The 22,297-nt window shown below is 42.5% G+C and overlaps 1 protein-coding gene across 1 annotated transcript in view; it reads left to right on the top strand.

Moving 5' to 3' along the window:
• slit2 (slit homolog 2 (Drosophila)) overlaps positions 1 to 22,297 on the top strand; it is an 87,159-nt gene that overhangs the window by 48,771 nt on the left and 16,091 nt on the right. Inside the window, 19 exon segments of the mRNA XM_057331152.1 lie at positions 2,015 to 2,086; positions 2,173 to 2,244; positions 3,447 to 3,518; positions 4,567 to 4,710; positions 6,539 to 6,702; positions 8,537 to 8,687; positions 15,297 to 15,371; positions 15,487 to 15,630; positions 15,771 to 15,914; positions 16,306 to 16,472; positions 16,857 to 16,989; positions 17,235 to 17,303; positions 18,320 to 18,391; positions 18,960 to 19,031; positions 19,137 to 19,208; positions 19,627 to 19,790; positions 20,223 to 20,347; positions 20,579 to 20,676; positions 21,764 to 21,903. Of these exon segments, the coding sequence (XP_057187135.1) occupies positions 2,015 to 2,086; positions 2,173 to 2,244; positions 3,447 to 3,518; positions 4,567 to 4,710; positions 6,539 to 6,702; positions 8,537 to 8,687; positions 15,297 to 15,371; positions 15,487 to 15,630; positions 15,771 to 15,914; positions 16,306 to 16,472; positions 16,857 to 16,989; positions 17,235 to 17,303; positions 18,320 to 18,391; positions 18,960 to 19,031; positions 19,137 to 19,208; positions 19,627 to 19,790; positions 20,223 to 20,347; positions 20,579 to 20,676; positions 21,764 to 21,903 (2,150 nt within the window).

The following is a 22,297-nucleotide window of genomic DNA, read 5'->3' on the forward strand; positions in this document are numbered from 1 at the left end:
TCGCACCTCTACTATTACACTATACTACACATAAGCACCCCCTGAGCAAATGCTGTGTAAATAGGGGCCTTGCGTTTACTTTTGACGTTATGATATTATTATATAAAACAAATTATATATTGTATATAATAACGGTCTGTATAACTAACCAGGCCCGGTTCCTGCCAGGTGCAGAAGGGTGGGCTAGCAGATATCCTGGGTGGGCATATACCCCAACCACACATATATAGCCGCAGAAAAAATTAAGAGACCATTTCAAAAGTATTTTATTTTTTTCTGATAAGAAGGTGTTTTAGTAAAATTATCATTTTTGTTTATTTCTGTGTACTTCAGATAACATTTCTCCCAAATTTCATATAAAAATGTTGTTTTTATTTGCATTTGTTTGCAGAAAATGAACTGGAGAAAACAGGTCAAAACAACAGAAAAGATGATCGTTTTTAAAACTGAAACGTTACCAAAAAACAAGTTCATATTTAGTTTTAAACAGTACAAAACTAATGTTTGTACATGTTTTAGATTACTGACTTCTGTTTAATTTCACAAAAAACTCCAGTTTTAATGAATTTAATGAAATTAAAAAGTTGGTATTGGTAAATTTATATTGTTCACCAGTGAGACTTTACTGCCTATACACCCTCTGTTAAATTCAGCATAATGGTGGATGTGTTTACAAAAGTTGACATTAATTTTTCTCTCCGCTTTAACAGATGTAGCTTCCATATTCTCTACACACACACATGCACGCACGGACACACACGCGCACGCACGCACACACAATGTTGGGTTGTACTGTATCTGTATCAAATATTTTAACTATGGAGGTCATGCTGAAGTCATGCACATTAATTCAGCGTGGAAATGGATTTATTTTATCAATGGCATCTCATCTGAGGGCCAACGCTCTGCCAGTGGAGCCCGGATTGAGACGCCACATCTTTTAACTGTTATGTCTTTGTGCCAGGGTCATTGTCTATTTTCTCTTCACTCTTTTCTCCATCTGTCATCCTTTCCTGTGATGGCTGCGTGCAGGGCTTTGGCAGATGAGTCGGATTATCTCATTTGGCTCTGGTTGAATGAAATGTGTGTGTGTGTTCATCCACCAATGTGGGGGCCTGATTTTCATGCTATGTCAACTTTGGAGAGTTTCTCTGATTTATGACATATTTACTGTCAGAAGCAGAGACAGCGAGAGACAAGGAGATGAGACACATTAGTTATATTTAAGCATTTATATTTGTGAATTACTGTAGTATTAAATGAATCATTTTTCATGGTTTTCCTTGACTCTCATCCCAGTTTAATATGTAGACACAAACAGAAGCTATTCATTGGCTGATAACCCTGGAAAGTGTCAAAACTATGGTTTATGTAGCGATCTTGAAACATTGTGTTATTTTCCAATATACGGTAGCAACATTGCCTCAACCAATGGCTGAGTTTGAAATTGAACTAAATGACCGACCATTCACAGATGGGGAACCTAATTAAAAACAGTGATTGTTTTTGCAGTTTTGTTTGGGGAATCTAGTGGCACAGAAAGGACACACTTCAGGCCTAAAGTTTTAGTGATTGTGTCTGTGTGCTTGTTTGTTTACTGCAATTTTAAGCTGTTTTTTGTGTCGATAATTACATTTTTCCCAGAACAGAGATTTGTACCAGATTGAACAGCGACTGCTAAACAAACCCACATGGGGACTGCCTCGAAATGAAACTACAGCAAACAGACACAGCTGTTACACCCTGTTTAAAAGATATAAGAGATATTTACCTTAATTTGTTCTCTCTTTGACATTCTTTTTTTTTTCTCCAGTGCATTGTTATGTCAAAAATATTGTCAAAGATCACTAAAAGCTAAAAAGTGATCTCTTCAACATCACCGATTGTTCTCATATACACTTCCAAAAAGCTTCTCAACAATGCTATAATTTTCCCAATTACCCTCACTTCTTAGTCATTTGGATTATACTTTCTCTCCATTTGTTGATTTGGTTTATTTTCTGTCTGTTCGCAGTCGACTGGAGCAGAATTCCATCAAGATAATCCCACCCGGCGCGTTCTCACCTTACAAACGACTGCGGAGAATGTGAGTGTGTGTCCTTGTGAGCGCACATACATACACAATCGCATATAAACGCACTCGTGCCTCATCTTCTAATTTTCCCTTTTTAGAGATTTGAGTAATAACCAAATAACTGAACTGGCGTCAGATTCCTTTCAAGGTCTCCGATCTCTGAATTCTCTGTGAGTATATTTATATATATATATATATATATATAAACGAGTATAGACTGTGGCTATGTGTGTGTGTGCGTGAGAAGAGGATGTAAGAGTTATATTAAGCTTCCATCATTCGATCAATTATTAATGATCTTACTCATTCAAGCTTTTAGGGAACAGAGCGGTGGCTGAGTCATCCCATCCTCCATTCGAACATTTAAGACAATCGTCATTTCAATGAAAAATAAGAATGTTTAGATATGCTTTCAATTTTTTACTTTACTTGAACACGCAAAGCTGTTTTTAATAGCCTGATATTTTCATTGTGCGTCTGTTTGGGGGGGGGGTGTATGTGTCTGTGTTCTGTACTCCTAGTCTCTGTATTTTCTTTGGTTTACTTTACTGACCGGGTTCCAATGAGCCAGAACCTAGTGGGCGGAACAGTTCTCTCTCTTTGTCATTCCCTACGGACCGGCCTCTTAGGAACACCAGCCAGCCATTTAAAATATCTCCTCCTGAAAAAATACAACCTTATCCAACTCAAGTGCATCACGGCTAAACACACACATGTAGTTTCATTCCTGATATGACATCACAGCAATGAAGCATATGATATACAGCCCTAGAATGTATTTAAACATAGTAAAGATCTGTTTAAAAGAGCTGAAAACTTATCAAGTCATCCAAAACATTTCATAATCACACAAATGGCTGGGGATGTATGGAGAATAGTTTCCCATTTTTTTCTTCTTCTGCGCGTGCAGATTTCGTGTGTGTCTGCTCCAGTGTAGCATATGGCCAAAGCCACAATGTAATTATTCATTCGGATGTAAAGATGCCAAGAAATGTTTTAGCCCTGCCTGACCCTTTCAGATTAGTCACAAATTTCCCAATATTCCTCACCCTTTCTTACAACAACCTCAACTCGCAAAGGGTAATAGACCATTAGGATAATGTAATGAATATGTGCTGTAATTGCTTTATTATATTTATGGTAGGAAGATTATTGTTCTCATATTTTCATGACTTTTCACGAATCTGGTTCCACATGGTTTCATTTGGCTCTAAATATGATTTGTCGCTGATTGTCCTGGAATGATTTCAGGTGGTGCATCTTCTGCTCGGGTTTGAGGGACTGTTTGTGATGAATGGTTGTGTGTGGGTGGGTAATGAACATCTTTAATCTTTGGTATTAATAAATATTCCCTTGTGCCTCTGCCTTTCAGGGTTTTATATGGGAATAAAATCACTGAGCTTCCCAAAGGCCTTTTTGATGGACTCATCTCATTGCAGCTACTGTGAGTAATGTACATTTTATGAATTTAGGCCTGAAGGTGCCAAAGTAGAGCTGTGTTTATCTCTGTGTGTGTGCGTGTGTATTGCGTGTGTGTGTGTGTGTGTGTGTGTGTGTGCGCGTGTGTGTGTGTGTGCGTGCGTGTGTGTGTGTGTGTGTGTGTGTGTGTGTGTGTGTGTGTGTGTGTGTGTGCGGTGTGAAGAAGACAGTAAGCCTCACTCATACGCTTGCTGACAGACAGCACAGGTGGACACAGACTTCTGCTGTGTGTGTGGGTTCGTGGGTTGTGTTATAGGAAATGCATGTTAATCCAAGTATTTACATGGGTTTAACTAGACTGCATGCAATTGGTGCTACTATATTACAACACACATATGCACTCAGATGTCAATGTGAATAGACATGTTTCCACACATTCACATAAGGTCACACAAACTCATGAATTATTCGGAGATAAGAACTGACAACTAGAAATAACAAATGTTGAAGTCACAGCTGTGTGTCATATGATTTTGTGTTCCCAATAAGTACAACAGTAACACACACACATACACAATTTTTTTTCGCATTAGTTCGGATATCTAATATACATCATTTTTTTCATACCAGGTTATTATTTTCTATCCCCTATCCAAACCTTGACACTCGTTACTCTCACACACACTTACTGACATAATTAGATTTTACATGATTTGGCAAATTTATGAGCCTTTTTTTACTAGTAATGGTGACCTAATGTTGGTTATTAACCAACAACACACACACAGAGTTTAATAACTTTGTAGAAGATGTGGAGCTTATAAATCTGTATGTAAAGGGTGCTTTGTAAACAAAAGATTATATTTACCCAGAAATGTGTTTTCCCTCGAGGCTGTGTAAATGAGTCTAGAGACCGCAGGAAATATTTGTTTCTTGCTGATTTGTTTGTTTTTAGATGTTAATCCATTTGCAGACGGCATTTCTAATTTCTCAATATAAAATGCATGCATAGATTTTACTGTTTACCAAAGAGATTTGTATAAAATGTCATATCTGAATGTTTCTCCCAACAGGTTGCTCAACGCAAACAAGATTAACTGTTTTCGTGTAGATTCTTTTCAAGACCTGCAGAATCTGAATCTTCTGTCGCTTTATGACAACAAACTCCAGACCATCGCAAAGGGAACTTTTGCGTCTCTTCGAGCCATCCAGACACTGTGAGTTTCGCAAAAAAATTACGTTTATAAGAAAAACGTTTGAAAATTTTATAGGAAAATGATTACTCTACTGTGGTGAATAAGTATGGCACTACTGAACACGCAGTCATTTTCTGTGTGTAACTGGGATAGATTCTTATTTTTAGTGTATGCCCATCAAGTTCCAAACCAAAAGTAAGTAAACTGGAGATAAAATTCATATGAATAAATGAATGAATTAATTAATTACAACTAAATAAATTAAATTAATAAAAGTGATCCTGCTTTGTGGCATGAGCTGTCCCTATACGTTTTTTAAAGGAGCAATGTGGGATTTTTAGGACGATCTATTGACAAAAAATGTAATATAATATACAAAACTATTTCTTCAGAGGTGTATAAAGACCTTACGTAATGAACCGTTATGCTTGTATTACCTTAGAATAAGCTATTTCTATCTACATACAGAGCGGGCCTACATACATTGAATTCGCCGCCATGTTTTGTACAGTAGCCCTAAACAGACAAACAGCTCTACAAAGTGCGTTTCCTCTCCCTCTACCCTGCTGTACGTAGTCCGGCTGTCCCTAACTTTGCAAAGGGGGGAAAACGTCTACTAACTTACTCCTAACTGCTATCTTGCTGTCAGATCAAATGCCTTTAACTGCGTTGCTATTTACTGTTAGCTAGCTCTGCCCTCAAACATGCTGTGCAATGCAAGCATGAAATGCTTAGCTTTATCATAGCTTAGACCACGCAAATAATAATGCAAATGAATAAAATAAGCGTAGATGACACGAGTATATACAAGCAGCACACTGGTTCCAGAGAAACAATGATGCTCAAAACTGTTCCGTCACACAGCTAATATTACAACAACAACAATATATCTTGGTTCTAACAAACAGAAAAACCAATGTTACTCACATACTGATCCGAATAAAAGCAACCTCCTCGTGGGTGGTTTTTAGACAATCTTTCTCTCCAACGTCTCTCTGCTGGAAAGTAACGTTATCTCCATAGATATCTTTGAGTATCTCCGCTAAAAGCCTTAGTACCGCGGGTCCTAACGCGTCTCTACTGGAAAGTCTTTATAATATTAACGCAGGTCCTAGCTCCTGCCTGACTTTTATCTTTCTCTTTATAGTTAAAATCCACAGACCCTTTATTTTATGTAATAAATAAAACATCGTCTTTCTAATGCCCGCATGATCTCTTCCCGGTGTCAACATGAGAAGACATGCTGTCTCAGCCGATCTTTTTGTACTGTGGTGGCGACCGTTGTGTTTGGACTGAGAGATTGGTTACGATTCTCAAACTCACCGCTAGTGGCCGCTATAAATCCCTATCTAGACCTTTAAATAGATCTATAGATGGTTTCATTGGACCCACGCGCTAACCCGAAGTTAACTTCCAGTCTGTGTTTGGTTATAATAAAAAAATGTACTTTATATTTAATTTATATGAATTGATTTGAATATTTTATTGTATAGTAATTGTGTTAAATTAATTTAAAACTACTCAACAGTTATTCAGATCTACCGGAAGTTAAGTCTAACACTGGGTTCAAACCAAACGCGAATTAAGCGTTTTGCGCGAGTAAACTACATACAAAGTCAATGCAAAGACGCGTACAGACGCGAACTCGTGGCAGGCGGTGCGAATGGCGCAAATCAGGCGATTGCAATGGAGGTTGAAAATATTTTTCGTTTCGCGTCACTAAATAACGAACTTTTCCCGCAAGTAATAAAGAGCGTGGAACGCGATTGGTGTGAACCCAGCATAAGCCACATAACGTTTGTTTATGTTGTTGCTGCTGAAACTGTCTATATTTAATTCTGTTTGTCAGTCATCTGGCCCAGAACCCCTTCATGTGTGATTGCCATTTGAAGTGGCTTGCTGACTATCTTCAAGACAACCCGATTGAGACCAGTGGCGCTCGATGCACCAGTCCTCGTCGCCTTGCCAACAAACGAATCGGCCAGATCAAAAGCAAAAAGTTCCGCTGTTCAGGTAAATACACACATTGCTGATCTTCTGTTTCACTGTTTTACATGAGCGAGTTGCTCGCTCTAAAACACACACTTCATCATTTAACCCTGGTTTGTTCCCAGTAGTGAACTTCAAGGTTGTCAATGGGTGTGTGTGCGCATGTGTGGCATCTTAGTCAGCTTTTCCTTAAACAACCCAACACATATAAGTTCTGAGGATCTCAGCATGAGTTATCTCTTCCTATCTAAGCATTTTTACAAATCTGAATGCAAATGTATGTGTGTGTGCAATATTAGTTTACTGTCCGTCAGTTGAGTATCGACCATTTCAGGGTTATAAATGAGCAAGATTCTCTGATCAATTTTCATCTTCATGTATCGATCTACACCCACGAGCAGCTCTCCTCTCAGTTTTGTGTGTCTTCCTTTGTATAGCTAAAGAGCAATACTTTATACCAGGTATGTCCAACTACTAAATGCCTGTGTGTGTACTTCACAAAAGCCACAATCACAAACACAATGCAAATATGGAATGCTGGACAAACAGCCTGCCTGAAGTGCACAAGTGTGTTGTGTTGAGATTCTCACTGCATTTGATTGCAGAGTACAACATCCCTGTGAGCTTTATGGACAGCACGTGTCATATGAGAGATTGAACTAAAATGACGTTTTTTACGTGGAATAGATGTCAGGTGATCAAACACACAATTCAGCTTCCATCAAATGTTAATCTGTTGCAGTGCATTGCTGTGTGCATGCTCACAGATGGCACCTGCTGGCATGGGTCTGACACACACACACAGGTGTGCCAGTGTCTGTGTGCACATGTGCGCATGTGTGCGAATGTGACATACTTTGTATCTCTCTCCCTTTCTCGCACAAACACTCAGGGATTCATCATATCAATAAGTGTAAGTAACTGACACAGCAAACCAAGACCTCCTGCACCCAAATCAGTGAAATGTCACCCAGCAAGCCCCTCTTCCTTAACCCCAGCCAATCACAGACCAGGAACCCAAACAGTGTTTTAAATACGATAATTGTAGCACATGGTGTGAATTTAATGCGTGTGCGTGTGTTAAAGTGTGTAATTGCTGGTTTATGTGTTTCTTTACTGTATGACAGCTGCAATGTTCCTGCCACACTTCCATTCTTCATCTAGTTACATCCCTCCCTCTCTCTCTCTTATGTGACTCTCTCCATCTGTTCTGACATTCCTATGAGTTTATTCTACCTTAATGAAGTAGATCTCGTCTTCTATCCTTTAGTGTCCCTCGCTCTCTTTCTCTCTCTCTGTCTTGTGGAGGAAATTCAGCGGGGTTTTCCTTTGTGCTTGATCTAACCATGTGGTTGCAGACTCTGACTAATACATGGTTCTGTCAAGCACCATGGAAGGTCTTGCAGCATCTACAGCATGGCAAGCAACAAGAGACAACCTGTGTGTGTGTGTGTGTGTGTGTGTGTGTGTGTGTGTGTCTGTGTGTTTGTTTGACAGTATGAACGTACAGTTAAGAATGTATGTGATGTCTATGTCCACGTGTAAAGTGTGCGTGTGCTCAACACTCAAAAGTCATGGCTATCATGGCTTTGTGTGTTGTTATCCAGCAATAATAATGATGTTGCCATGGTGATAACTGAGTTTCCTCTGGTCTAGCACAATAAACCTTTATTGTTTCATTCCCAGTTATCCTTTACCTTGTACCTTTTGCCTAGACCCCGTTATGCGTCTCTTTCTGTCTGTCTCTTTCTCTCTTTCATGCTTTGTTTCATAAACTCTCTCTCTCTCTCTTTGTGACTGTGTGGTGGGTAATGTTCTGTGTGTCTGTATTTGTTTGTATGTGTGGTCACGTGTTTAGGTGTGGAGGACTACCGGTCTAAACTAGGTGGGGACTGCTTCGCTGACCTGGCCTGCCCAGAGAAATGCCGCTGTGAAGGAACCACGGTGGACTGCTCTGGACAAAAACTCTCCAAGATTCCAGATCACATACCTCAGTATACAGCAGAACTGTGAGTGTGTCATATTCTAAAGATTTATGTCCATTCTGTTTAGACCCACTTAAAAAAAACACTTTAAAGATATACTCTTAAAAATAAAGGTGCTTAAAAGGTTCTTCACAGCGACACTATAGAAGAACCATTAAGGGTTCCACAAAGAAGCATTCAGTCAAAGGTTCTTTAAAGGACCATCTCTTTCTTCAATTTTTTCAATCTGAAAAGCCTTTTTTCGCCACAAAGAACCTTTTGTGAAACAGAAAGGTTCTTCATATGTTTAAGGTTCTTTATGGAACCATTTAGACAAAAAACGTTCTTCTATGGCATCGTGAAGCACCTTTTTTTAAGAGTACTACAAATACATAAGCAAATACAAGTCAATTTACAGCAAGTGCAGTAAATTATTGACAGTGAATTACAGTAAATACTAGTGCTGTCAATCGATTAAAAAAATTAATCGGATTAAGCACACATTTTTTCTGTGATTAATCACGATTAATCGCACATAACTATTATATTTTAAAATATACTTTTACATTTTAATAATTTCACATTTAATCTTCAAATTGATGTAGAAACAACATATTTCTTTAACAGCATCATTTTATGAAAGCTAGCATTTTGATATTTGTACTGTAACTGATGTCTCTATTAAATTGATTATTTTAACATGAATTATAGCCATTCAACAGTATAATTGAGAGCTCATGTAGGAAACATACAGGAATTGAAGGACACTTTACAGTCTTTATTAATGCTAAATTATAAATTAAATGCAGAAGAATTCTCATTAAAGCTACAAAATCACATTGATTTCTTCTTTTATTTTCTTTGATTAACATTAGTGACAGGAGTCAGAGCAGCACGTTTAAGAACGTGGCCCCTTTAAGAGCTGTCTCAGTTCGCAGATCTGACCGTCACCGCACTCCCATTTTCACAACACTTTGCATTCATTTAAGATTTTATTTTACACTTTGAAGTCTGTGCTTAAGAAAATGCTAGACAAAACGGGCTTTCTGACATAATCCTGTGTGGTTTTATCCATTCAAGCACGAAAGAGAACTTAACACGGATGCGCTGTCTGACAGAGATTCACCGATGCTTGTAACACTGTGCCCTGTCACAATCTCAACGAAGCGACAGTGACTGGCCTGGGCGTGTCAGCCGAGAACACTACCGCGAAATTGTAACCTACCAGTGGGTAGGTAGGAGCTTTCTTGAAAGGTGGGAAGGCCCCTACCTTCGGCCTCACAGGCGGCGGCCTTGTTTCTCTTAACAGCGAGAAGCCGCCCGGAACCGTAAGGCACTGGGTAAGCGCTACTTCCTCAAGTGGGGAATGCGCTACAGAGACCACTTCCTACCGCAGGGAGGAGAATAGTGGAGATACCAACATGGTCTCACCGATGGGGAAGAACTCATGGGAAGAAAGTGCGGCTGAAGATAAAACCGCGAGGTGGAGGTCCACCCGGGGAGGTCATGGGTTACCAAGGTGGGAACCATCATGAGGATACATCAGACGGAACCGCCCTACTGGGGAGTTGCAACGTCTGGTAGCACTAGGTCTGGTTAGAGCTATGCTGCGAATAACTCAGGTGATACCTGGCCTAAGGGGCAGGGCTGCTCTGCCCAGCCCGCCCCAGGTGGTGCTTGCTTAGTGATGGATGGAGTGCCTGTTCTTCGCCCAGTGGGGAAAGAATGGAGGCTAAATCGGTATACTGACCCACTCGAGAGAGGGGGAAAAAAAACCGAACAGGCGTACACCCTACCAGTTGCCGGTCCTACATGTGGCCATGCAGGACGCGGGCTGACACCGGCTCTACGCGGAGGTTGTAAAACCTCGCGAAGGTGTTGGGTGTAGCCCAACCCGCAGCTCTGCAAATGTCTGCGAGAGAGGCCCCCCCGTGCCAAGGCCCAAGAGGAGGCAACACCCCGGGTGGAGTGGGCCCTCACTCCTAGGGGGCACGGGCGATTTAGGGATTGGTAAACTGCCTTGACAGCATCCACAATCCAGTGGGCCAACCTCTGCTTGGAGACAGCTCTCCCCTGTTGCTGACCTCCGAAACATATAAAGAGCTGATCCGAGCTCCTGAAACTCTGTGTGCGGTCTAAGTAGAGGCGCAGCGCGCGTACTGGACACAACACGGACGGGGTTGGGTCTTCCTCCCCAGTAAGGAGCGCCTGTAAGTTCACCACCTGGTTCCGAAAGGGAGCGGTGGGAACCTTGGGCACGTAGCCGGGCCGAGGTCTCAGGATAACGTGAGAATCCCTGGGTCCGAATTCTAGGCAGTCAGGGGACACGGAGAAAGCCTGTAGATCCCCTACCCTCTTGATGGAGGCGAGCGCCAAAAGGAGAACCGTCTTCATCGTAAGATAAGGAAGAGAGGCATCCCCTAGGGGCTCGAAGGGGGGCCTGGTGAGACCTGTCAGGGCTACATCCAGGTCCCAAGAGGGTATGGAGTGCGGACGAGGTGGGTTACGCCTCCTCGCACCCCTTAGGAATCTAATGACCAGGTCGTGCTGCCCTAGAGTCTTTCCAGCAACTGAGTTGTGATGAGCAGCAATGGCGGCTACATACACTTTCAGTGTGGAGGGGGAGAGGTTAGTCTCGAGTCTCTCTTGTAGGAAGGACAGCACGGACCCGATCGCACAACTCCGTGGGTCTTCTCCTCGAGAAGCACACCAGGTTGAGAAGAGGCGCCACTTGTAGGCGTACAGTCGCCTAGTGGCAGGTGCCCTAGCCTGAGAAATGGTAGCTACCACCGCCGGGGGCAGACCACTCAGGATCTCCTCGTCCCGTCCAGGGGCCAGACATGGAGGTTCCAGAGGTCTGGCCTGGGATGCCATAACGTGCTCTTCCCCTGGGAAAGCAGGTCCTTCGTCAGGGGAATCGGCCAGGGGGAAGCTGTCGTCAAGAGCATTAGCTCCGAGAACCAAGTCCGGCTGGGCCAGTGTGGCACAACGAGTAACACTTGATGCTCCTCTTCCATGACCTTGCACAGGGTCTGTGCAATGAGGCTCACTGGGGGGAAGGCGTACTTCCGCTTGTCCCGCGGCCAGCTGTGCGCTAGGGCATCCATGCCGAGGGGTCCCTCGGTCAGAGAGTACCAAAGCGGGCAATGGGTGGTTTCGAGGGAGGCAAACAGGTCCACCTGGGCCTGCCCGAACTGCACCCAAATGAGCTGGACTGCGCGGGGGTGGAGTCGCCACTCTCCGCGAGGCGTAGACTGACGAGAGAGCGCGTCGGCTGTCTGGTTCAGGTTGCCTGGGATATACGTGGCACGCAAGGAGCGGGTCACCTGCTGACTCCACCGGAGGAGGCGTCGGGCAAGTCGTGTTAACTGCAGGGAGCGAACGCCACCCTGACGATTGATATACGCTACTGCAGTAGTGCTGTCCGACCGGACCAGCACGTGCTTGCCCTGCACGAGAGGCTGCAGCCTCTTCAATGCAAGTAGCACAGCCCACAACTCTAGGCAATTGATATGCCAGCGCAGGCGGGGGCCCGTCCAAAGCCCCGACACTGCGTGCCCGTTGCACACTGCACCCCAACCCTGCAGGGAGGCGTCTGTTGTCACCACGACATGCCTCGTAACCTGCCCTAGGGGTACCCCTGCCCGATGAAAGGCCATGGAAGACCAGGGGGTTAGGGTGTGTGGGCAGCGAGGCGTAATCACCATCTGCCTGCTGCCGGTGTGCCACGCTCTCCAAGGAACTCGACTCAGGAGCCAGTGTTGAAGCGGCCTCATGTGCATCAACCCGAGGGGTATCACCGCCGCCGAGGATGCCATGTGTCCCAGGAGCCTCTGAAATAGTTTCAGGGGAACCGCCGACTGCGTGAAATGATCCAGGCAGTTCAACACCGACTGGGCGCATACTGCGGACAGTCGCGCTGTCATGGTGACAGAGTTGAGTTCCATACCAAGATAGAGGATGCTCTGCACAGGGGAGAGCATGCTCTTCTCTCGGTTGACCTGTAGTCCCAATCGATCTAGGCGCCGGAGCACCAGGTCCCTGTGTGCACACAACAGATCTCGCGAGTGAGCCAAGATAAGCCAGTCGTCAAGATAGTTGAATACCCGCACACCTCTCTCCCAGAGGGGAGAGAGGGCAGCCTCCACGATCTTCGTAAAGACTCGTGGAGACAGAGATAGACTGAAGGGGAGGACTCTGTACTGATATGCCCGACCCTCGAAAGCGAACCGTAGGAACGGGCGATGACGAGGGAGAATCGAGACATGAAAGTAAGCGTCCTTCAGGTCGATTGCCATGAACCAATCCTGACATCTGACGGATGCCAGGATGCGCTTCTGCGTGAGCATCCTGAACGGCAGCTTGTGCAGGTGTCTGTTCAGGGTACGCAGATCTAGGATGGGGCGCACCCCCCCGCCTTTTTTGGGGACGATGAAGTAAGTGCTATAAAACCCCTTGGACATCTCGGCTAAGGGGACGGACTCGATCGCACCCTTCGCCAGAAGGGTGGCGACCTCGCTCCATAGTACGGGAGCATCCCGGCCTCTGACCGAGGTGACGAGGATGCCCCGAAACTTGGGCGGGTTTCTGGCGAACTGGATCGCGTAGCCGAGACGGATCGTCCTTCTCAGCCACGTGACGGTGTGGGAAGCTCGAGCCAAGCTCCCAGGGACCGTGACAGGGGGACTAAGGGAACGATCTGCTTCATCGACCCCCCGGGGGGTGGTTCGATGGCTGGCAGTGCGGGTCTCTCGCCGGGGAGCCCCCGGGAAGAAGACTGGCTCTGCTGGTTTGCCTGCCTGGCGATGCAGGCCTCCGCACCGTCGATTTGAGAGTGCTGAGGGCTGCAAAATACATTCGATGTTGCGCCTCTCCAAGACGCAACGTCGAGTGGCCGAACACCGTCTGACAGAGGGTGAGAGCGGCTGTGAAGAACACCCAGGGAGATAGGAAACTCTTTTTGTGAAAAAGTGGGCGCTAGGCCCCCGTGGGCAATTCGCTGCGATGGACATCTCATCCTCATCACGCATCGTGTCCGACTGCGTGAAGGAGGATGCTGACGGTGTGGCACCGCCAGCTGTGGAACAACGAGGCGAGCGAGACGGGGTGCGAGCGGTCCGCGAGCACTTGGCTGACGGATTAGCGCTCGCAGAAATCCCCATATCACCCTCGCCGCTCGCCTTGGCGAACGGAATGGTCTTAGCCATCCTCGTCACAGCCCGGGATGCATGCGAGGTGGTGGCTGATTCTCGAGAGAAAACAGCCACCCGTGACCGCAACGTCTCTATGACCACGAAGGCTGTCTCAGCGTGTTGGACCCCCAAACACCTGACACAGACATCGTGCTTGTCCCCATCCTCGATGAGGACACCGCACCCAAGAGAACAGCGGGACATGCCACGCTGGAGAAATTAGCTCTTTTAGAATGCAGACGGCGGAGTCCGGCATGCAAATTTCATTTAGCCTTTTCTAAGCAGTCGGAAACGATTGTTTCTCAGGGACGAACCCCATCTGTCGGTTCGACACAACGTCGAGAGACCGACAGAAAGGGAACTCTGTTTAGTGTTTTGGTTGGCCATCCATCTCTTCTGTAACAAAATACGAGAGTAACTTTTCAGTTAACTTTAGTTCAGTAAAGAATAATAACAGTCAATCGGGTGTCTCGTCATTTATTTGTGTTAAGCGATACAAGCACAACAACAATAGTTAGTAAATATAGCTATAAAATATAACAGCACCTCACAATTTACTACAGTGTACTAGTGTAAATACCAAAAAGTGTACTACTGTATTACAGAGAGTAAACAAAAAAAACAATAACAGGGATTACTTATGCAGCGCACAGCATCCAATGCAAATAGCGTCACTGATTGGGTTCTCTGCTTTTGTCGCATTGCTCTCGTGCAGTGTAAACTATTAATATGGGCGAGTAAAGCTCTTTCTTTATCACTGTTGCAGTGAATTTGTTAATCACGTTCATGCAGTCTATACTTCTAAACTTGTATTTAAACTCCATAATGTTCCGTACCGGGGTTCTGGGTGAGAAAAGCATTCTCTGCGAAATGGTTGAGAATTGTCCAATCACATGAGGTCAAACATGTAAAAATCAATATTGATACACTATCAGCAAAAGTAGGAGGGTCTAGGGCGCACAGAGCTGCGCCCTGGCGATGTTCTGACATGAGCCAATTGGAGAGCAGTCTCAGGTCACCTGCCTGCCAAAAGTTTGTGTAGCCTACCTACATAAACACTCATTTGTCCGGCGCCCCGCATGTAGAATATATATGTATTGTCACAGAAATTAACCAAATATGATTTTAAATGATACTTTTAATGAATGCTAACACAACTACCAGGCGAATATAGTTCAAAATTATTTTGCAATTTACAATATATGTTGAACTTACATGTTACAGTCTTCTTCTCTGGATAATTTGGTGGGGTGGCGCCCCTGCGCCCCCTATTGACCAGCCGCCACTGTTCTAAACTCTATTTGCTAAACCTGTTAGAAATTATAGATTTAAAGCCATTTGTGATTTTAAGTATGTCTAGACTATATTTGTAAGAATGTGTCAAACCTGTATACACAATGACATATACACAACATAATTATTTAAATAATTGACCATACAGTTGTTTTGTTTTTCCACACAGTCGCTTGAACAATAATGAATTTACAGTGCTGGAAGCTACAGGAATCTTTAAAAAGCTTCCACAGCTACGCAAGATGTAAGTCTCTGTTGTCTTATCTTTTGTCTTTGTCATCATTTATTTGGCGGGAGACTTTATTTTAAAGTGCCGTTATCAGAGTTATATACACATGATTGCAACTTGTGTTCCACAGCAACCTGAGCAACAACAAGATCACTGATATTGAGGAGGGCACGTTTGAGGGAGCAAGTGGTGTGAATGAACTCATTCTGACAAGCAACCGATTGGAGATTGTTCACTATACCATGCTGAAAGGCCTCAGTGGTCTGCGCACGCTGTGGGTTTTATAGGAATCATTTGAATAATGAATAATTTTGTGATGATCACAATAAATCCAAAATATAGAACTAGTTTAACAAGCTCTGTTTCTGCAGCTTCTGGCTTGTTGAAATGATTTTGTTTTGGTGTTGTATGTAGGATGTTGAGGAGTAACAAGATAAGCTGTGTCAATAACAGCAGTTTTACTGGGTTGAGTTCTGTGAGGCTGCTCTCGCTCTATGATAACCTGATCACCTCCATGTCCCTGGGAGCCTTTGACACGCTACACTCCCTCTCCACACTGTGAGTACTTCATTCTCTCCTCTCATCACTGTGTATGTGGTTTAATCCTGTGAAGGATTAAAGGGATAGTTCACCCAAAATAAAAATTCTTTCATCATTTACTCACCCTCACGTCATTCCACACCTGCATGACTTTCTTCTGCAGAACCAAAGATGGTATTTTGAAGTGCGTTGGTAACTAAACAACACTTGCCCCCCCATTGACTTCCATTGCATGGACACAAAACCACTGAGACATTTCTCAAAATATCTTATATACTGTATAGCCATACAGGTTGAATAAATGACATAATTTTTATTTTTGGGTGACCTATCCCTTTAAAATATCAAAACAAATTGTTATTTTGGAAACTTGGACTTGAAAAATATTTGCTACATAATTTTCCCACAGGAACTTACTGTCCAATCCGTTTAACTGTAATTGTCATCTGGCCTGGCTGGGCGAATGGCTCCGTAAGAAACGTATCGTCACAGGCAACCCACGCTGTCAGAACCCATACTTTCTTAAGGAGATCCCCATTCAAGATGTGGCCGCACAAGACTTTGCCTGCGAGGATGGTATGTGTGTGTGTTGTGTATGTACAGTATGTGTGTGTAAGCAGTCTTTATGGTAGTTGAGATCTTGTCTCTAGGTCCAAATAGGGCTGCGATAATATCTATTATGCTAACTTAAGCGTAGCCCAGCTATATCTTTCCCTTACACAAACTCAAGCAGTCGGCGTGCCTTATCTTTAGAATGAAAAACGTGTGTTTTAAATGTCATTAAATCATAAAATTATTATTACAGATATAAAATATAATTTGGTGTTAATTCATTCATTCATTCATTTAAAATTCATTTTGTTCATTTCTAACTACTGCTGTATGGCAGATTTTTGTTGTTTTAAGGTAATAAAATACCAATAAAAACTTAACACGATCACTTATTTGCTTTGCGTGCAGGTAATGATGAGAATAGCTGTTCACCGCAGGCTCGCTGCCCTGCCGACTGTTCATGTTTGGATACGGTGGTTCGCTGCAGTAATAAAGGTCTCAAGGTTTTACCCAAGGGCATTCCTAAAGACGTAACAGAACTGTGAGTGTAAACATACACGCTCGCACATCGCCGCCACAATCCTCTCAGTAATTTCATAATAAATGGCCATTTCCTTATCTGATTCAGGCACACCTTTTCCATAAACCCAGCAGCCTCCAACAACACATACTTCATGTCTGAAACAATACACGATTTCAAGCTTTTGAAGTTTCTCCCATTACACTGTTGCTAATGTGCTATTTCCTCTGCGTTTGAGTAATAACTTGTTTGTCTTTTTCTGATAGCTATCTCGATGGCAACCAGTTCACGCAAGTCCCTCTGGAACTATCCAATTATAAACACCTCTCTCTCATGTAGGTACCGCCCTCGCTGGGGTCATCCAATCACAAAAGCTTCACAGCCATCAGGGCCCCGCCCATTTAAAACCAACCAATCATAAGAGTTAATCAGTACAAATGGTGTTTGACAACATAATGGTTGTCTGTTTTCTCAGCCAGAAAATCCATGTGTTTGTAGATAATGTGTTTTTTGGCGGTTGCATGTTTTTTCCTAGTCTTTTCCGTGAAAGCACATAATCCATCATCACTAAACCAATAAATTAGATCCTAATGAACTACAATCATTACAGTCACGAATGTGCAGTTATTATTTACTGCGTATGGGTGTGTAGTGATTGACTCATTTAGCCTGGTTTAAAGTTGTTCTTTCATTCAAAAACAAACGGTCAAAAATAAAGGTTTTTATATAATTGATCAAATGTAAGCGTTTTTATGATTATTTTATTATAATGAAAGGAAATTAATCTAGCTTTTAAGTCACAGTCAAGTGCAAGGTTGTTGAATGCTTCTGTATGTTGGAATATGACTTTGAGTCTAACACAAAGCTATAATATATAAAATGCTTTGTGAATGTAGCTTGATACTATTTGTAGTTTAAAACGTATTTGTAGGTTCGGCTGTTTTGAGTGTCTTTAAGTTGAATTGATTATGCATCAGTTTGCAGCTGTGCAGTGTCTTATGCTGTGTATTAATGTCATTTATGTAATACGAGTCATTTTGACTGAATTATTTAAGTTTAGAGTCAGTTTATTGTTTTCTGATTCAGTCTTTACTAAACACTAGCCATTTAGCTGGAAAACAATTACTGTAATTGATTAAATGTTATATGTTAAATTTAATGCTGCTTAGTGTTTTGTTATTGTCTTGTTTCCTGAATGTTGATTGTTGTGATTTTTCTGTGGCTCATAACACTTTGCTTGTGTGTGTGTGTGTGTGTGTGTGCGCGTGTGTGTGCGTGTGTGTGTGTGTGTGTGTGTGTGTGTGTGTGTGTCTGAATGCGTGTGTGTCTGTATGCGTGTGTTTTCTTGCAGTGATTTGAGTAATAACCAGATCAGCACATTGTCCAACCACAGCTTCAGTAACATGTCCGAGCTGCTCACCCTGTGAGTGTCAACATGATCTATGGCTTCAGTTTGTGTGTCTGTGTTTTTTTGTGTGTAAACATTAGTGTGAGTGTGTGTAAATACTTATAAATGCAGTTTTAACGGCATAATAGTTTGTTGAATTAATGTAAGACCGGTGTGGTGGCAGATGCATGCAGTCCCCATTTTAAATCATAGTTCCGATTCTCCTGGTTCAAATTCTTATATTATATTTTTTTATAGTGATCACCATGCGTTTTTATTGTATTAAACTGCTGAAGAATAAGATAATTCAGAAGTCATATGTGTTCAAGTGATGTGAGGGTGGGTAGATCAGGATTGAGGGTGGGCAGATATCTGCAAAAATGTTTCTCAAATGACCAAATTTAGACATTTGAATGTGTGACTTCTGGCACGTTGTTTCAGACAAACCCTTTTTTTAAACAAACCTAATTATCACAAATAAAAATGGTTTGGAAGCCGCATTCAAAATTCCCTAAATTCAATTGTGAAAGTCCTGAGGGGAGCACACACTGATGGATGCACATGCCCAATTTGGTGATTATTGTAATGTTTTGTTTCGTCCCAGAATTTTAAGCTACAATCGACTGAGGTGTATTCCTGTAAAGGCTTTCGACGGTCTGAAATCTCTGCGCCTGTTGTGAGTACCTCACACAACTGTGTGTATGCGTGTTTGCTATTAGACTTTGATTTATGTGTTTTGGAGGCTCTTGGATTGCTTCATTTCTCTCTCTTCTCTCCGCAGGTCTCTCCATGGTAATGATATAGCTGTGATCCCAGATGGAGCTTTCAAAGATCTGTCCTCTCTCTCCCACCTGTAAGTCCCTCCGAATAAACACACACACACACCCATATGCGCACACACATTTATGAGTGCCCCAAATGGGTTTTGACAGCTGGATGTACTTTGGTTCTTTCTTTTGCTCCCACACAAACACACACTAAAACACTTTGCCTGAAGTCGGAGTTTCAGCAGCCACAGATTGGTTTCGTTTTTGGTCTCCCACAATGACCCTTTTTCCGTAATTCCCATGGATCAGTTTCACAAGTGTAATTTAGACTGACAGCTGGGTTGAACCTTTTTTTAAGAAAAAATAATGTACACACACAAGTGGCTTATTTGTTTGAATAGTTGTTATGTGGGCATTTCATGGTCACGAGTCAGAACCTCCCATTTGTGCTCATAAAATACAAAATGACCATTTACTTAAAATGTGTGTTTTTGTTTCCTGCAGGGCTCTGGGAGCGAATCCACTGTACTGCGACTGTCACATGCAGTGGCTCTCTGACTGGGTGAAGAGCGGATACAAGGAGCCTGGAATCGCACGCTGCACTGGTCCTGGAGAGATGACTGACAAACTACTGCTGACCACACCCTCCAAAAAATTCACCTGCACAGGTATACCCACCTCTGCTCTTCACAGAATTATCTCATCACAGAGCGCTTGAGTGCTATCTCTAAATCTAGTTTATACGCACACAGAATATGCACGCACATAAATGCACATAAAAATATAATACTTCATGTAATGGGATTTGATTGGTACATTTATAGAGGTGCCGGGGCCTTGTGGTATTCCTGTGCCAGGTAAGTAAGCCAATCAGAGCCCTGAGTGATTTTTAAACCCAGCCCCCTGTATCTGCCATTGGCCCGTGACCTTTCCTCAGGTTTTAAGCGACCTTTGACTTTGAGTCAAGTTTGTAATGCCTTACCTGCTCAATCCTATGTGTGTGTTACAGTGTTTGTGTGGTTGCACTTGAATGTTCATTATATTTGTGTATATGTATATAACGGTCTCTGTTATTTGATGTCTCTTTCTTTGTCACACAGGTCCAGTGGATGTGAACATTTTGGCCAAATGTAATCCTTGTTTATCCAACCCCTGCAAGAACGACGGAACTTGCAGTAACCATCCTGTGGATTTTTACAGATGTACATGCCCATACGGTTTTAAGGTACGTACGTACGTTCTTAAACAAAATGCATTTTATTAATAGCAACTTTTTTTATAACACAGAACACCCTGCCACATATGCTAACCACTCAGAAAACCAATGAAACTGTATGACAAAACTCGAGCAACCACATTTCTCTAGTTTCACTTTTAACCTTTTCAAAATGTCTCTGCGCTCATACATTTGTAAAGAATAATATTTGCATGCAACACAAATCATGTATGTGTGCAGGGTCAGGACTGCGAGGAGCCGATTCACGCGTGCATCAGTAACCCCTGTCAGAACGGAGGCACCTGCCACCTTAAGGATGGAGATGAGAACACTCACTGGTGAGGCTCATCATCAAAACTGTGAACTCATCTGAACTCTAGCTCATGTGCATATGTGTGTGAGACAGACAGAGGGATAGTATTCTGTTTTAATGGCTTTATTAGTCTTCTTCATTGCGCTCGGCTCCTGTCGAAAGCGGTCGAGTGACTTTGATTTGGAACATTAAGTAAATGCTCAGATTAGCGTGTGTGCGTCCCTGCAGCTCCGGTAATGAATATACTTTATGGGCAGAGTGTGTGTCTAATCTGTCTTAATCAGACTGAAGTGTCTGAAACTGATCTGAGCTCTCTCATGCACTTAATCAGCCAATCAGTCTCTCTGTGGACATACGCAGCAGACAGACGTGTGTGTGTAAAGTGAGCTCATGTTCAGCTGCACGGTCATCTACACTCATCAATACTAATGAATCCTTTGTGATGGTGAATGAGAAGAGTTTCATTTGAGAACTTAAGCTTAACATGACGATTAGACACTAAAACTGCGTGTGATTTGCATGCAGATAAATGCAAGTAGAAACAATATTTTTGTTAGAAACTTAGAAACTTGGAATATTGTTAGTAGTTCTCAGAATAAAACAAAAATAATTTTACCTTAAAACATACCTATAAATAGAAAATTCAGAAAAACAAAATGGTCTTCATTTTTTCCGCAGCTATATATACAGTATATATACAGTATATGGCTATGTAGTTTGTATTACATGCTGACAGCCATGACTTTACAGTAAATAGTATAGTGTTTGATTTAAAATATGTTTGTCAAGTGAAGTTTATTTTAATAGCTCTTTTTACAATTTGCATTTGTGTTAATAATCGATAATATGAATCAATTATAAATAAAGATTAATTACCTTAGAAGTTATTGCAATATGTTATTGCAATGTAAAAGTTATGCATATGTACACAGATATATTTATTACATTAGAGTACAAAACACATGATATTATTGCATGTCTTACAAAAGATGAGCCAGAGATGCCTTTGGATACATTACCAACAAGTCTAAAAAGAAATTGCAATAATATTATGGATTACACAATTAGCATTGGTGGAAAATGTGAGTATCATGTGTGTTGTGTGTTTTCAGGTGTGTGTGTCCAGATGGATTTGAGGGTGATGAATGTGAGATAAATATCGATGACTGTGAAGATAATGACTGTGAGAATAACTCCACCTGTGTGGACGGCATCAACAACTACACTTGTCTCTGCTCACCTGAATACACAGGTAACTCACAGACATACACATGCTAATGCTCCGTGCCCTCTGTGTTTTGTGTTTATCTGTCTGATGCTAACACGCTAATGTGCTGCTTGAGCTAACATGTCAAACACATCCTCTGTATTTCTGCTTTTCTGTCTGTCTTTTGCCATTTCTTTGTCTCTTCTGCTAGCTGCTAATAATAATGAGGTGGAGAAAGGTCAGTTCACGCTCTCTTTCACTCTTTCTCTCATTGTGTCCTGTCCTCACTGTTTCTGCCTACCCTGAGAAGAAAAAAAAGCATGAACCATAAAACCTGGTTTCCCTGTCTGGCCAAGCTGGTCTAGTTGGTCTCTTAGCCGGACTAGCTAAAAAGTGCTTGCTTTATTCCATTATCCAGGCTGGGAGTTAAGATGGTCTA

Source organism: Triplophysa rosa, linkage group LG4 (genome assembly GCF_024868665.1).
Source record: "Triplophysa rosa linkage group LG4, Trosa_1v2, whole genome shotgun sequence".
NCBI lineage: Eukaryota > Metazoa > Chordata > Actinopteri > Cypriniformes > Nemacheilidae > Triplophysa > Triplophysa rosa.